At 40.3% G+C, this 16,011-nt stretch overlaps 1 protein-coding gene across 3 annotated transcripts in view; it reads left to right on the forward strand.

The window, feature by feature from the left end:
• Positions 1–16,003, forward strand: part of ttc19 (tetratricopeptide repeat domain 19) — a 21,765-nt gene extending 5,762 nt beyond the window's left edge. The window contains exons 2-13 of one of the 3 annotated variants that reach the window (XM_061979223.1): positions 4,721–4,766; positions 4,969–5,004; positions 7,647–7,692; positions 7,894–7,922; positions 12,829–12,911; positions 12,987–13,097; positions 13,156–13,194; positions 13,259–13,315; positions 15,068–15,129; positions 15,191–15,500; positions 15,568–15,730; positions 15,787–16,003. In XM_061979223.1, the coding sequence (XP_061835207.1) occupies positions 4,721–4,766; positions 4,969–5,004; positions 7,647–7,692; positions 7,894–7,922; positions 12,829–12,911; positions 12,987–13,097; positions 13,156–13,194; positions 13,259–13,315; positions 15,068–15,129; positions 15,191–15,500; positions 15,568–15,730; positions 15,787–15,914 (1,110 nt within the window). In that variant the 3' untranslated portion in view covers positions 15,915–16,003. Of the gene's footprint in view, positions 1–4,720; positions 4,767–4,968; positions 5,005–7,646; positions 7,693–7,893; positions 7,923–11,980; positions 12,598–12,655; positions 12,772–12,828; positions 12,912–12,986; positions 13,098–13,155; positions 13,195–13,258; positions 13,316–15,067; positions 15,130–15,190; positions 15,501–15,567; positions 15,731–15,786 lie in introns of those variants that run through there. The other 2 variants (XM_061979224.2, XM_061979222.2) reach the window with 2 other exon arrangements.
• The last annotated feature ends 8 nt before the right edge of the window (positions 16,004–16,011 follow it).

Consider the following 16,011-nt stretch of genomic DNA (forward strand, 5'->3'; position numbering starts at 1 on the left):
TGTTAACACTTTAGTATGGGGAACATATTCACCATTAATTAGTTGCTTATTAACATGCAAATTAGTAACATATTGGCTCTTAACTATAAGTACTTATTAATGCCTTATTCGGCATGGCCTTATTATAACCCTAACCCTCTAACCCTGGCCCTAACCCTCTAACCCGAACCCTAACCCAACCAAATAACTTTGAATTAAGTCTTTGTTACTTAGAATATGTTCCCCATACTAAAGTGTTACCAAAAACATATAACTTTGTCTTGAATTTGAAAAAATACATTTTATTTTTCACTAAAGAAGGGTTCGGTGAATGCGCATATGAAACTGGTGGGGTTCGGTACCTCCAACAAGGTTAAGAACCACTGCACTAATGGATAAAATTGTACAGCATAGTTGGAGCTTAAAGTCAATTTTAGGGAAGGGGGACAACACTAAAGAATGTAGAAATGCTCTAACGGGGTATCTTATGATCTTTGATTGATTGATTGAGACTTTTATTAGTAGGTTGCACAGTGAAGTACATATTCCGTACAATTGACCACTAAATGGTAACACCCGAATAAGTTTTTCAACTTGTTTAAGTCGGGGTCCAGACTTATACAGATATATACTATCATATATACTATCATCATAATACATACATCACACAAGATAATCATCAGGGTGTATACATTGAATTATTTACATATACATTGAATTATTACATTGAATTATTTACATATACAGTACATTGAATTATTTACATACCTCAAGTTTAACACTGCAAGTGTAGGTTTATTTTTTTCGTTTTTTTGTTTTTGTTGTGTTGTTTACGGTTAGTTTAAGCAATACAGTCCGACTGTAAACTAAGTACCGGTACTCACCCGGAGAATACACACTCCAGTACAATAGGTGGCGGTATGCACCTATTACGTTGGTTGCGACCCGCCATAAAATGAAGGACACGCCCCCATTTGAGCTGCAATTTATATTGAGGTTGCGCGCACATTGCGCAGTTGAAACAAGGAAAGGAGGGATGACCTTTCACAGGTAAGAAATAAAGCAAACAAAACACATTTTGATTTTAATACTACGGGCTTTGACGTTGCAGATAAAGTAATAGGTTGACTTTAACGTTAGAGTTGCCCCCACCAAGGTGGCCGCCAAGTAGGCAGGTTGCTAGCATGGCTGCTACAGCACGCTGCCTTGTCTAGTTTATCAATGGGAACGTGTGTAGACGCCATTAAGTTTTTTTCGCGTCTTTGTTACCTTCGTCGAATGAAGGCAATGTTCCCTAGCTCCTTTTGTTAGTTATTTGTGAATTACGTTTTCTTCTTGTTAGGTCGTAACGTAAGTTTGTGTTCAAACTCGCCATGCTGCGAGTAGGAATTTAATGATACTCAGATGTTGGTCGAGTAGCCATACATTTTACTCAATTAGGAATAACGTTAATTTTGAGTAATATATCCAAATAATTTAAGTATTATGTAAAAGTAACCACACAAGTACAGTAACTGGTGAGTAACTTTTGATTAATTTAACCTAACTAAATAACTCTAAATTAAGTCTTTATTACTTAGAATATGTTCCCCTAGTGTCCAAAATCCAAATAACTCTAAATTAAGTCTTTGTTACTTAGAATATGTTCCCCTTACTAAAGTGTTACCAAAAACATATAACTTTGTCTTGAATTTGAAAAAATACAACATTTAATTTTTCACTAAAGAAGGGTTCGGTGAATGCGCATATGAAACTGGTGGGGTTCGGTACCCCCAACAAGGTTAAGAACCACTGCCCTAACCAAATAACTCTTAAATTAAGTCTTTGTTACTTAGGATATGTTCCCCTAGTGTCCAAATAACTCTAAATTTAGTCTTTGTTACTTAGAATATGTTCCCCATACTAATGTGTTACCAAAAACATATAACTTTGTCTTGAATTTGAAAAAATACAACATTTAATTTTTCACTAAAGAAGGGTTCGGTGAATGCGCATATGAAACTGGTGGGGTTCGGTACCCCCAACAAGGTTAAGAACCACTGCCCTAACCAAATAACTCTTAAATTAAGACTTTGTTACTTAGAATATGTTCCCCTAGTGTCCAAATAACTCTAAATTAAGTCTTTGTTACTTAGAATATGTTCCCCTAGTGTCCAAATAACTCTAAACGTCTTATTGACTGCCTGCACGACATCAGTCTGGCTTTCAGCTAACTTCCTGAGCCTAAATGAAGATAAAACAGAAGTTATGTTGTTCGGTCCAAGTCGCTCTCCCTCCCCCAACGTTGACCTCGGCACTCTGACCCCGTATCTCAGCGACTGTGTCACAAACCTGGGGGTAAAGTTTGACTCAGATTTTAAATTCGAAAAACAAATCAGCAGCGTCGTTCAAAAAAGCTTTTATCAATTACGCCAAATAGCGAAAGTGAAACCGCTTCTATCAAGACATGATCTTGAGAAATTAATCCACGCCTTTATCTCGACTCGTCTTGATTACTGTAATGCCCTGTATGTAGGCATTAGCCAGGCCTCCCTCGCCCGCTTGCAGCTCGTGCAGAACTCTGCTGCTCGTCTGCTAACACAGACCCGCAGAAGTGAGCACATCACCCCTATTTTAGCGTCCCTTCACTGGCTCCCTGTGCGTTACCGAATCAATTTTAAACTCCTTTTATTTGTTTTTAAATGTCTAAACAACCTCGCGCCAACCTATCTCTCCGACCTCCTTCAGCCTTACTGCCCCACCCGATCCTTAAGATCAGCCGATCAGCTGCTGTTGACGGTCCCTGACACAAGGCTGAAGCTTAGAGGTGACAGAGCTTTCGCCGTTGCTGCTCCCAAGCTCTGGAACGACCTACCCCTGAGTGTTAGACAAGCCTCCTCTCTTCCTGTTTTTAAATCTCTCTTAAAAACATACTTTTATTCCATGGCTTTTAACACTGCGTGATATCCATCCTGCAATGGCGCCCCATAATACACCTGCTGTGAACCTGTTTTTATGTTTTTATTTATTCTATTTTAATTATTTATTTTTTATCGTGTTCTGTTTGTGTTGTGTTGTGTTTGCTCGGTACTCGTTTTATCTTTTAACCTGTTCATTGTACAGCACTTTGGCTACCCCTGTGGTAAATTTTAAATGTGCTTTATAAATAAAGTTGATTTGATTTGATTTGATTTAAATGTAGTCTTTGTTTCTTAGAATATGTTCCCCTTACTAAAGTGTTACCAAAAACATATACTGGGTAACTTTGTCTTGAATTTGAAAAAAAAACTTTATTTTTCACTAAAGAAGGGTTCGGTGAATGCGCATATGAAACTGGTGGGGTTCGGTACCTCCAACAAGGTTAAGAACCACTGCCCTAACCAAATAACTCTTAAATTAAGTCTTTGTTACTTAGAATATGTTCCCCTAGTGTCCAAATAACTCTAAATTAAGTCTTTGTTACTTAGAATATGTTCCCCTAGTGTCCAAATAACTCTAAATTTAGTCTTTGTTACTTAGAATATGTTCCCCTTACTAAAGTGTTACCAAAAACATTGTCTTGAATTTGAAAATAAACAAAACTTTATTTTTCACTAAAGAAGGGTTCGGTGAATGCGCATATGAAACTGGTGGGGTTCGGTACCCCCAACAAGGTTAAGAACCACTGCCCTAACTCTTAAATTAAGTCTTTGTTACTTAGGATATGTTCCCCTAGTGTCCAAATAACTCTAAATTTAGTCTTTGTTACTTAGAATATGTTCCCCATACTAAAGTGTTACCAAAAACATAACTTTGTCTTGAATTTGGAAAAAAAACACTTTATTTTTCACTAAAGAAGGGTTCGGTGAATGCGCATATGAAACTGATGGGGTTCGGTACCTCCAACAAGGTTAAGAACCACTTATTTAATATCTATTTTTCTTAAACTACCTCAAGCTCACACACCGAGCAGATCCTACTACAACATACAATGCAAAGGGGCTAATGTGACAACAATAATTAGATTGTGGCTCAATGTACCGGTACTTACATTCACAATGGGCACTGCAAAGTAATAAGGGAAGTGTTGTTTAAAATCTATAGACTATTGCTGTACCCCTCTAAAAGCTGTTTATGAAGATTCATACATAACATTTGTGATGGGTGACAGCATTTTGGCATCTTAGATAAACTTTAATGATCCACAGGGAAAATTGTTCAACACAGTAGCTCAGTTACAATGATGGAAAGTGTAAGGATGGGAAGGACAATGCAGGTATAATTACCGGTAGACTAATATAGCGATTAAAAAATCTAACCTATATACGAATATATACATATGTATACAGAATAATATATATATATATATACGAATATATACATATGTATACAGAATAATATATATATATATATATATATATATATATATATATATATACATAGATATATTATATTATGTCTATAACATATGTACAATATTACAGTATATACAGTATATGTGACAGCAGCATAAAATGGAGAGTAGATCCAGCAGGAAATAGAAAATAGACATTATAAAGATTATAAACAAAGAAGTAGCTAACATGTCAGGTGTCAGGTAAATATTTGACTGTTGGAAGTGATGACGCAAAAGGCCGTCTGATACCTCACCCTGGCGGTTTGTTCACGTGAGGCAGTGACGTCACTAGACCGAAGCGTTTTCTGATCCAAAAATCCCAACTGTTTAAACGGTCCCCCTGTACGTGACCTGCATGCTCACCTTTGTCTCATTTGGACCCCATAGGACACCTTGAGGACACAACGTCATCCAGCCTACTGCGGACGTGTCGGTGAGTGAAGACGCACCGAGGGCGGGGTATTATGAGCGGAGATGATGTAAACAAAAGGCCGAATTGTAGCGTTGTTAGCAGTTTGTTCTCAGCGGCGCTTTGACAAAAAATCGACCGAAGCGTTTATCTGATCCTCTGCATGTGTGGTGTGACGTCAGCAGGGTGTGGTCAGCTGTCTTATGTTCTTGTTTTTTGTTTTCAGATTGTACGGACCGGTCATGTGATCACAGCCCCTCAGGTGGGTTTGAAGTACCACTGCTAAAAAAATAAAAAATAAAGAACACTTAAATAACACAATGTAACTCCAAGTCAAATTATACTGTCCATTCGGTAAGCAACACAATCTTGGTCCCAGTATTGACCCCTGGGGTACACCACGGCTAGATGTATCCTGTGGTGTACCCCAGGGGTCAATACTGGGACCAAGATTGTTCAATCTTTATATAAACGACATTTGTAAGGTTACGAAGGACTTAAAGTTGGTTTTATTTGCAGACGACACAACTGCTTTCTGTTCAGGAGAGAGCACACAGAAGATAATACAAATAATAACAGAAGAAATGAACAAATTAAAAAGATGGTTTGACAAAAACAGACTATCTTTGAATCTCAGTAAAACTAAAATAATGCTATTTGGTAATAGTAGAAAAGAGCATCATACACAAATACAAATAGACGAAGTAGACATAGAAAGGGTAAAAGAAACTAGATTTTTGGGAGTATTACTAGATGATCAAATGAACTGGAAATCTCATATACAAAACATACAACATAAGGTGGCAAAAAACATTTCAATAATGAATAAAGCAAAATATGTCCTTGGCCAAAAATCACTGCATATTCTCTACTGCTCGCTAGTGTTACCATATCTGAGTTATTGTGCAGAAATATGGGGAAATAACTACAAATGTGCGCTACATTCGCTAACCGTGTTACAAAAAAGATCAGTTAGAATAATACATAATGTTGGATATAGAGAACACACAAACCCTTTATTAAGTCAGAAATATTAAAGTTTGGTGATTTGGTAAAATTGCAAACAGCTAAAATGATGTACAAAGCAAACTATAACCTGCTACCAAAGAATGTACAACAATTCTTCTCAACTAAAGAGGAGAAATATAACCTTAGAGGAAAAAATAATTTAAAACATTTATATGCACGTACAACACTTAGAACTTTTAGCATATCAGTATGTGGAATTAAATTATGGAATGGATTAAGTAAAGAAGTTAAAAATTGTACTGATATGATCCAGTTTAAGAGGTTGTTCAAAATAATAGTGCTTACAGAGTACAAAAAAGAAGAATTATGAGAAATACTTTCAACCTTATTGAAAATAAGGTTGAAAGTATCTCAGTATGTTAATAATGACTGAATTAATTAATTACATATTACAAAACTGTTGTATACTAATTCATAGATGTTATTTTATTATATAAAAGGTCAGTAAATGATTCTATATATTTGTAAACGCTTGAAGTGAGAAAGGGGTAGGATTAAATAAGCTTTGCTTCTTCCTACTCCTTTTCGGGCATGATGTAAAATGAAATGATATGAAATTGTATGATGTAAGTGTGTTCATGTTCGAAATAAACTAAAGAAAGCAAGAAAGAACACTTACTGACTTAATTTCACATGCTGTTGTACAAATAGAATAGACCACAGGTGGAAGTTATAGGCAATTAGCAAGACACCCCAATAAAAGTGTGGTTCTGCAGGTGGTGACCTGTCATTGTTTGTAAGAACTTCTGGCCAATCGGATCTGGAGCAGGTTTCTGAGGCATTTATTGACAAACGACTAACTTGTTGGTGGAGCTTTTCGTAACCCGCCATGTCTCGGAGCCAAGGAGCAGGACGGACCTAACATTTGTATTGAAGAGCCGTATCTTGTTGTGAAGTGAGAGCACAGTCTACCTCCAGATTTGTGATTAAGGGCTATATAAGTCAACTTTGATTGATTTAATTAAAATCCCTGTTGGAATAAGGGAGGTAAAATCACTGATTAATACAGCAATTAGGGACTCCTGGCAGAAACGGTGGGTTTCAGGGAAGAAAAGCGGAGACTTATGTATATATGGAACTTGTAGGAGAGAGGAGGTTGTGTATACACGACTTAGGTTAGGGCACACTGGTCTGAGGGCAACATTACACGTGTTAGGCAAAGCGGCAACAGATAAATGTGAGTTACGTATGTGAGGTTGTTGAAAATGTGCAACATGTGCTGATAGAGTCCAGGGAATAGAGGTTGCAGGGGAAGACACTAATGGATAAATTGTACAGTCTTGGTAGGGGATGGAGCTTAAAGTCAGTTTTAGGGAAGGGGGACAACACTAAAGAATGTAGAAACGATTCTAACTGGATATCTTATGACCTCAAGTTTAACACTACAAGTGTAGGTTTTATATCTATTTTTCTTACACTACCATTGTAGCTGGCGTGAGTGAGCTCATGCACGAGACAGATCCTACTACTACATGCACTGCAAAAGATGAACATTTTACAATGCAAAAGGACTAATGTGACAACAATAATTAGGTTGTGGCTCAATGTACCGTACTTACATTCACAATGGGCATTGCAAAGTAATAAGGGAAGTGTTGTTTAAAATCTATATACTATTGCTGTACCCTTTTTAAAAGGTCTTTATGAAGATTCATACATAACATTTATGATGGGTGCCGCCATTTTGGCGTATTTGTTTGACTGTTGGAAGTGATGACGCAAAAGGCCGTCTGATACCTCACCCTGGCGGTTTGTTCACGTGAGGCAGTGACGTCACTAGACCGAGGCGTGTTCTGATCCAAAAATCCCAACTGTTTAAACAGTCCCCCTGTACGTGACCTGCATGCTCACCTTTGTCTCATTTGGACCCCATAGGACACCTTGAGGACGCAACGTCATCCAGCCTGCTGCGGACGTGTCGGTGAGTGAAGACGCACATAGGGTGGGGTTTTATGCGTGGAGATGATGTAAACAAAAGGCCGAATTGTAGCGTTGTTAGCAGTTTGTTCTCAGCGGCGCGTTGACAAAAAATCGACCGAAGCGTTTATCTGATCCTCTGCATGTGTGGCGTGATGTCAGCAGGGTGTGGTCAGCTGTCTTATGTTTTGTTTTTTGTTTTCAGATTCTACAGACCGGATCACAGCACCTCAGGTGGGTTTGAAGTACCAATGCAAAAGATAAATAAAGGGAACACTTAAATAACTCAATGTAACTCAAGTCAAATCATACTGTCCACTTAGTAAGCAACACTTACTGACGATCAACTTCACATGCTGTTGTACAAATGTAATAAACAGGTGGACATTATAGGCAATTGGCAAGACACCCCATTAAAGATGTGGTTCTGCAGACGTTGACCTGCAGAACCAGAATATATCTTCTTGATTCCGTCAGGAACATAAGGCTGCAACATATCTCCAACAATAAAACCTGGATAAAAAAACCTAGGCACTATCATCACTGCCATTTATAAAAAAAACAACAGTATTTTAAACTGGGACAGTCTTCACACATTTGCAGACTTAAAAGTGACCTAAAGTACTGCATGAATTGGCTCAAGATCCTCTGGCAGAGTTCATCAGCCAAAGAAACAGCTGTGAGTGTGTCACTCGAGGTTCTGTCAGAAGTGACTGTTATATACCTCTGCTCAGGAGCACTTTCATTCAGTAAGTCGGCCTGGTCAGTAAGGAGTGCAAATGTGTGGAACTCAGTACCTGAGGAGGTTAAACTGGTCACAACTTACAAGGCCTTCACAAAAAAATTTAAAATTTGACTTAGTGCTTACAGCTGCCAGCACTAAAAGATGAGCCTGTTGTGATGCTAAAATGTGATTTTATTTTTTATCGTATTGTGCTTTTATTATTTTTCTTTTAAATTGTAATTTTAATGCCTTTTACATCATGGCCAGGGGACTACAGATGAAAACTAGCCTTCTGGCTTATTTAACCATGTGTAGTCATGTGTTTTATGAAATTGCATTGTCCTTGAAATAAACTAATCTAAAAGTAAAACCTGGTTCTGTTTTGTTTTTTTTACTCTCTGCTCTTCTGCGCCAAGTCTGTTTCGGTCGGCCAACTTTCCTCTTTCCTTTTGGGTTCCAGTCTAATGCCTGCTTGGTGATATTGGATGCAGGTGTTTGCAGTGTATGTCCATCACAATCGGAATCTGATGGGTTTTAGCCCACAGGTCATTCGTAATAACTTCTGGCCATCAGATCTGGAGCATGTTTCTGAGGCTTCTATTGACAAACGACTAACTTGTTGGAGCTTTTTTTAACTCGCCATGTCTCAGAGCCATAAAGCAGGACGGACCTAACGTTTGTATTGAAGAGCCGTATCTTGTGAAGTGAGCGCTGTCGACCTCCAGATTTGTTGAAGTACTTGTATCTAATATAAAGATACATTTTAATATTCTGAGAATCCATGTCCTCTGCAGTTGACATTAAATTTTTTTTTTTTTTTCTTTGGTCAGAAATAGAAATAGCAGAAAAAATAGCCCACAGTTTTGCTCAACTCAAATGTCAGTCGTGGTCACCAGTTTTCAGGAAGATGTCAAAGCTATATGCTTATAATGAAAAATAGTAATATAAAACATTTTTGTATAACACTGATGTACACCAGCTAAATGAAGAATAACAAATATATTTCCCATATGGAAGAGAAAAAAAAAGGGGGAGGGAGCTGAGGCAGCTCCCAGCCATCAAACGTGTCCTAGTTGAGGACAGAAGACATGGCCACTTCCCCCCAACCTGGCAGGATGTTTCTGTGTTGGAGACAGTCCATCAACGCAACATTGAAGCCAGTAGCTGACTTCAGAGTTGTCTTCTCAGTAGAAAAATACGCCAACGTGTCTTCCGTTAAGCCTGTACTGGAATTGATTCAAGGGTACCTTTTTTTCTCCGGGACCCGATGAAACGTGCAGGGTACTGAGTGAAAAATTTAGCTCACCTGCAATCAAAGACCTGAGAAAATCCATTATCTTGGATGCAAGATGTCTAGACAGAGGCATTGGATGATGTCAAACATCTGCTTGTCCAAGAGCTGCTGAAATTAAAAGAGCCAAAAGAAAGTCAATAAGGCAGCAGTGGTGAGCCTGCAGCACAGTTTTCTTTGCTGAAGGAAATGAGAATGAACCTCATGCACCCCCCAAAAGAGGCCAAGTGACCTTCAGAACGGAAGAGCTCACCAAATTACTGGTCAGTCACTGGCCGCAGTTTGTAAACAAGTTCAGATTTATGCAGAGCAGACCAAGCTCCTCCAAGAAGATACGCTGGATGCATATTTCGATCCCTTTAATGTGGTGGCTTGACAATCAAAGAAGATACCCTTTGATGACCAAGTTGGGAAAGAAAAAACATGTGCATATGTGAGACTGTTTAGCACAGCTGAGAACTAAATGGTTTTTTTTTTGTTTCTTTTATTTAACGTGGAGATTTACATTTATTTAATTCAATGTGAAATATACAAGAAATAGCTAATTGCATTTAAAAGGGTGTACTTTCATTATGTATAATCATCACATCAGTGATTAATTTGGTCCCCCCAAAAACGGAATATCGTATATCAGCAGTAATTTGTTGGTCGATATGTCGTCAAGCATAATGTGTTTTTGGCCCAGGCTTATACCAACGCCACATTGCACCACAGACTGTCCAGGAATTGTCGGATTCTTTAGTCCAGGTCTGGGAGAAAATTCCTCAGGAGACCATCGGCCGCCTCATGAAGCGCATGCCCAGGTTTTGTAAGGAGGTCATACAGGCACGTGGAGGCCACACTCACACGCTACTAAACTTCATTTTGACTTGTTTTAAGGACATTGCAACAAAGTTGGATCAGCCTGTAGTCTTTTTCCACTTTGATTTTGAGTGTGACTCCAAATCCAGACCTCATGGGTTAATAAAGTTGCTTTCCATTGATTTTTGTCAACACATTCATTTATATAAAGGAGAAAGTAATAATATTTTAGGATGTTATTTTAGTGTTCCCTTTTATTTTTTGAGCAGCTTTGCTGAGAGCTGTAATGTAAGCGCTGCTTCTTGTGAACAATCGTTATACAAATTATTTTCCAGAGTACATCAGCACATTACATGACTTGCATAATAAAACAAAATGATAGGTAAAATTACTAGTAGAAAATATAATTCATTAGGAAGACTCACTAATACAGTACCGTACTTTTCGGAGTATAAGTCGCACCGGCCGAAAATGCATAATAAAGAAGGAAAAAAACATATAAGTCGCACTGGAGTGTAAGTTGCATTTTTTGGGGAAATTTATTTGATAAAACCCAACACCAAGAATAGACATTTGAAAGGCAATTTAAAATAAATAAAGAATAGTGAACAACAGGCTGAATAAGTGTACGTTATATGAGGCATAAATAACCAACTGAGAACGTGCCTGGTATGTTAACGTAACATATTATGGTAAGAGTCATTCAAATAACTATAACATACAAAACATGCTATACGTTTACCAAACAATCTGTCACTCCTAATCGCTAAATCCCATGAAATCTTATACGTCTAGTCTCTTACGTGAATGAGCTAAATAATATTATTTGATATTTTAAGGTAATGTGTTAATAATTTCACACATAAGTCGCTCCTGAGTATAAGTCGCACCCCCGGCCAAACTGAAAAAAACTGCGATTTATAGTCTGAAAAATACGGTAATAGGTAACAACGCGGCATGGCGTAGTGGGTAGAGCAACTGTGCCAGAAACCTGAGGGTTGCAGGTTCGCTCCCCGCCTCTTACCACCCAAAAATCGCTGCCGTTGTGTCCTTGGGCGGGACACTTCACCCTTTGCCCCCGGTGCCACTCACACCGGTAAATTGAATGGTGCAAATTGCAGCCACGCTTCCGTCAGTCTACCCCAGGGCAGCTGTGGCTATGAAAGTAGCTTACCACCACCCGGTGTGACTGAATGATGGGTTCTACATGTAAAGCGACTTTGGCTACTTAGAAAAGCGCTATATAAATCCCAGGTATTATTATTAACTAAACCAGGGGTCCCCAAACTTTTTGACTCGGGGGCCGCATTGGGTTAAAAAAATTTGGCCGGGGGCCAGGCTGTATATATATATATATATATATATATATATATATATATATATATATATATATATATATATATATATATGTATATATACATAGTCTTTATAATCCGTTTTGTCATTTAACATCAATTAACATTGATGTTCATCAACATTTAACATTGTCACGTTATCGATGTGAAAATTCCTTTTTAGACAATATGATTTGCCTGAGCGGCTAGGAGACACCGAGAGTAACAAGCGGTAGAAAATGGATTAGAAAGGAAAGGTAAAAAAAAAAAAGAAATAAAAATAGAAATAAATAAAAAACTTTTTTTTAAACTTGGGACTTCCTGTGGGACGGACTTTGGATGCTGGGGGGAAATGCATTATTAAATTAAATGGCTATTGCATATAAAATATATTAGTTAAAATGAGAACGAAATACACAAATAGTACACATAGATAATAAAATACATTAAAAGTTATATGACTCACTTAAACTGTAAAAATGACTCGTAAATAAATTTTGGGATGGTAATAATTACTAATAAAAAAGCACTAAGCTAATAGGTCAAATGACTAAACAAATTGAATTAATTGGTTGACGTACTAATAAAAATAAAGTAAAATGTCTCAAAACCCATTTTTGTAAAAGAAGAAAACTGGAGTGCATGTCACGGGTGAAAAGGAAACATCACTTCCGCTCCCACGTCAATAACAAAGATGGCGGCGTGTGTACGCGGTGTCTCCCTGCGTGCCAGCAGGCTTTTATCCACCCAGCTGCACAGGTGAGACTTATTTGAAAAGGCGACATCCAACACGGGAATGTAATTGGGAGATCTTTAGGGTTGTCGGGCTCCAGACGAGCAGTACTGGGACGCCCCGGCAGTTAACTAGAAAGCACCTTGGCGGCTGGGCGAAGGTGCCGTGGAGAGGAAGGAGATGCGTGTGGGCGGGAGCAGGTACGTGACGTCACACTCCCATCGACGATTCCATTTAATGGCACACTTGCTCCCCAGCGTTTTCGTTGTGGTTGGCCTCGGATGATGAAGACGCTCAAGTGAAAGAAGACGAGATGATTCTGCTGCTGAAGAAGGCCAAGGTACTGCTCCTCCCACTGTGTGCCTTAAAGGACGCTGTCACATGACCGACATGTGTCATGTGACCACACCTGCAGCTCAGCATCTTACGGGGTCAGCTGGAGGAGGCGTCGACATTTCTCCATGCTGCAGTCGCCATGGCTCACCACTCAAACAATCACCAGGCCATAGTGTACGCCTACAGCCAGGTAGTCTCGCACGCGGTCAGCTGATGTGCAACCTTTTGACTTGTCACTGTTTACTTAGATGGCCAACTTGGCTTACATCCAAGGCCAGATGGACCACGTGAGTACCATTTGCCCGTCACGTGGCCGCACGGCGACAGCATCCTGACTCTTGGTTCTCGCAGGCTGAGAAACTCTTTAAGGCGGCCATGAGCTTCATGCTGGCAGGCGGGATGCCGCAGGTCGGTCTCACCCATACTTGCCAACCTTGAGACCTCCGAATTCGGGCGATGGGGGACAGGGACGGCGGGGTGGGGGGTTGGTGGTAGCGGGGCGTGTATATTGTAGCGTCCCGGAAGAGTTAGTGCTGCAAGGGGTTCTAGATATTTGTTCTGTTGTGTTACGGTGCAGATGTTCTCCCGAAATGTGTTTGTCATTCTTGTTTGGTGTGGGTTCACAGTGTGGCTAGGGCTGGGCGATATATCGCGGGTTTGTCTCTGTGCGATATAAAAAATGACTATATCGTGATATCGGAGTATAGGTTTTCACGCAGTTGCTTTTAGCTGCTGGCATTACACGACAGGCTCTTCTCACTCTTTCTTGTGTCTCCTTCTCACAGACAGACAAGCGCACCTTCTTACACACGTCACGTCATACGTCACATACGTATACGCCCTCGCGGCGCAGAGACGTAGCAGCATGGCTAAAGTTAGCTGTGGTGCGAGTGGGAAGACGAGAGAAAGAAGGTGCGAATCTGGTAACAAATGAAGGAAGAATTAATTCCCAAGAAAAACAGCAGGGGGTCCATCGTCTGCCGGTGGTTTGGCTTCAAGTGGGAATATGTCGAACAGACAACCGTAATTTGTCAAGTGTGGGGCGAAAGCGTTTCTACAAAAAGTAGCATTACTGCTAATATGTAGCATCATTTGAAAAGTCACCCGCTAGAGAATGAAGAGTGCTTACTCCGCATGTCAACATCTCCGTTCGGTGCCACACCATCAAAATGCAGAGGCAAACATTTCCAGAACACTGTATGAAAAAAAGAGTCCACGACAAAAGGAGATAATGTTCGCAGAAACCTACCTCATAGCGAAGGACGTACACTATTTGATTTCCTATTATGCAGCTCATTTCTATTTCACACTTATTGAAATATCTTGTGTGACATCATGTTTTTAAACTATTGTAGTGGCGTTCTGTACAAAAAGTACACTTTAATTTAGTGTTGTTTTGATAAGTCATCTTAGTGACGTCATGCACAAAAGTGCACTGATAGCTTGTTTTAAAATGTCTCTGACAATCTTGCACTTTCTGTTTTGGAAATGACATGAATGTTTGTGCCACTGCTTAATAACTGTTTAATAAATACAGTTTTGGTAAATTGACTTAGTTGTGATTTCCTTCTCTGTCTGAAAGTTTGAAATGAGCATATATTAATGCAATATGATCAAGAATATTTTAATGTAGACACATAGAATCATCATACTGGTGTGATTATATGCATCAAGTGTTAATTCAAGGCTAAGGCGAAATATCGAGATATATATCGTGTATCGCGATATGGCCTAAAAATATCGAGCTATTAAAAAAAGGCCATATCGCTCAGCCCTAAGTGTGGCGCATATTTGTAACAGTGTTAAAGTTGTTTATACGGCCACCCTCAGTGTGACCTGTATGGCTGTTGATCAAGTACGTGTTGCATTCAATTATGTGTGTGTAAAAGCCGCATATATTATGTGACTGGACAGGCACGCTATTTGTATGGAGGAAAAGCGGACGCGAGGACTGGTTGTAGAGGATGCTAAAGGCAGTGCCTTTAAGGTATGCCCCCAAAATTGTTGTCCGGGTGGAAATCGGGAGAATGGTTGCCCCGGGAGATTTTTGGGAGGGGCACTGAAATTCGGGAGTCTCCCGGGAAAAAACGGGAGGGTTGGCAAGTATGGTCTCACCTCCATCGTCGCATCTGCACACGCTCACCGGCTTTCCTTTTCCAGGACGACAACGCCTTTATTGAGATGTCCCTCAAACTCGCCGCCATGTACGCCGAGCAGAACAAGTAAGACCGCACGTTACTTACGTTAACTGTCACAGCTTTACTGCGCGTTTGTGCGTGTGAGGGCGGAGCTTGCGGAGCACGGCTTCACTTTCTGTTTGGACACTCTGGAGGTGAAGGTACAGCAGCTTCAGGAGACGCCAGAAGCTGATCGGACAGGTGAGACGAGTTTGTTGGCGACGGTAACGAAAATTGATGGAATGTGTGAAGACGAGCAGGAAGTACTAAGGAAGGACACCCGCCTGCTGCTCGGTCTGTGTTTGGACTCGCGTGCTCGGTACCGAGCGTCCACGTTGCACCTGAAGCAGGCTGTCGCCGACTACGAGAAGGCTCTGAGCATCTGCCGCCAGGAGCAGGGGGAGTCCCACCCCCAGGTGAGTCCTATACAGAAATGAGCGTGTAAGCCAGACTCTTGAGACCCAGTCTGTGTCCCTCCGCCAGACCGTGGTCCTGATGAGCGACCTAGCCACCATCTTGGATATGCAGGGTCGCCATGACGATGCCCTAGCGCTGATCCGGCAGGCGGTGGATCTGGGTCGCTCCTCAGAACACCCGGAGCTACATGTTCTTGTAGGGAACATGGCTGGCATCCTGCTGCACACAGGTCAGAGGTCACTTGCTGACACTTTCAGGGTCCTGTGGCTAACGTTGCGTCTTCAGGTCAACTGGACGAGGCCGTCCGGTTCTACGGGGAGGCTTTGCGTCTGGCGCAGCAAGCTGGAGATCAGAATGCAGTGGGACACATCAAGGAGGGGCTGAGTCAAGTAAAGAAGAGGAAGGACGAGTGACGCAGAGCTGGACTCTGATTGGCTGAAACCATCCAGACAAGTGTGCTTTAATTTCTGTGTTGAATAAATAAAACAGTTTCAAGTGTGAAGTTAAGAG

This window comes from Nerophis lumbriciformis, linkage group LG19 (assembly GCF_033978685.3).
Source record: "Nerophis lumbriciformis linkage group LG19, RoL_Nlum_v2.1, whole genome shotgun sequence".
NCBI classification, from domain to species: Eukaryota; Metazoa; Chordata; class Actinopteri; order Syngnathiformes; family Syngnathidae; genus Nerophis; species Nerophis lumbriciformis.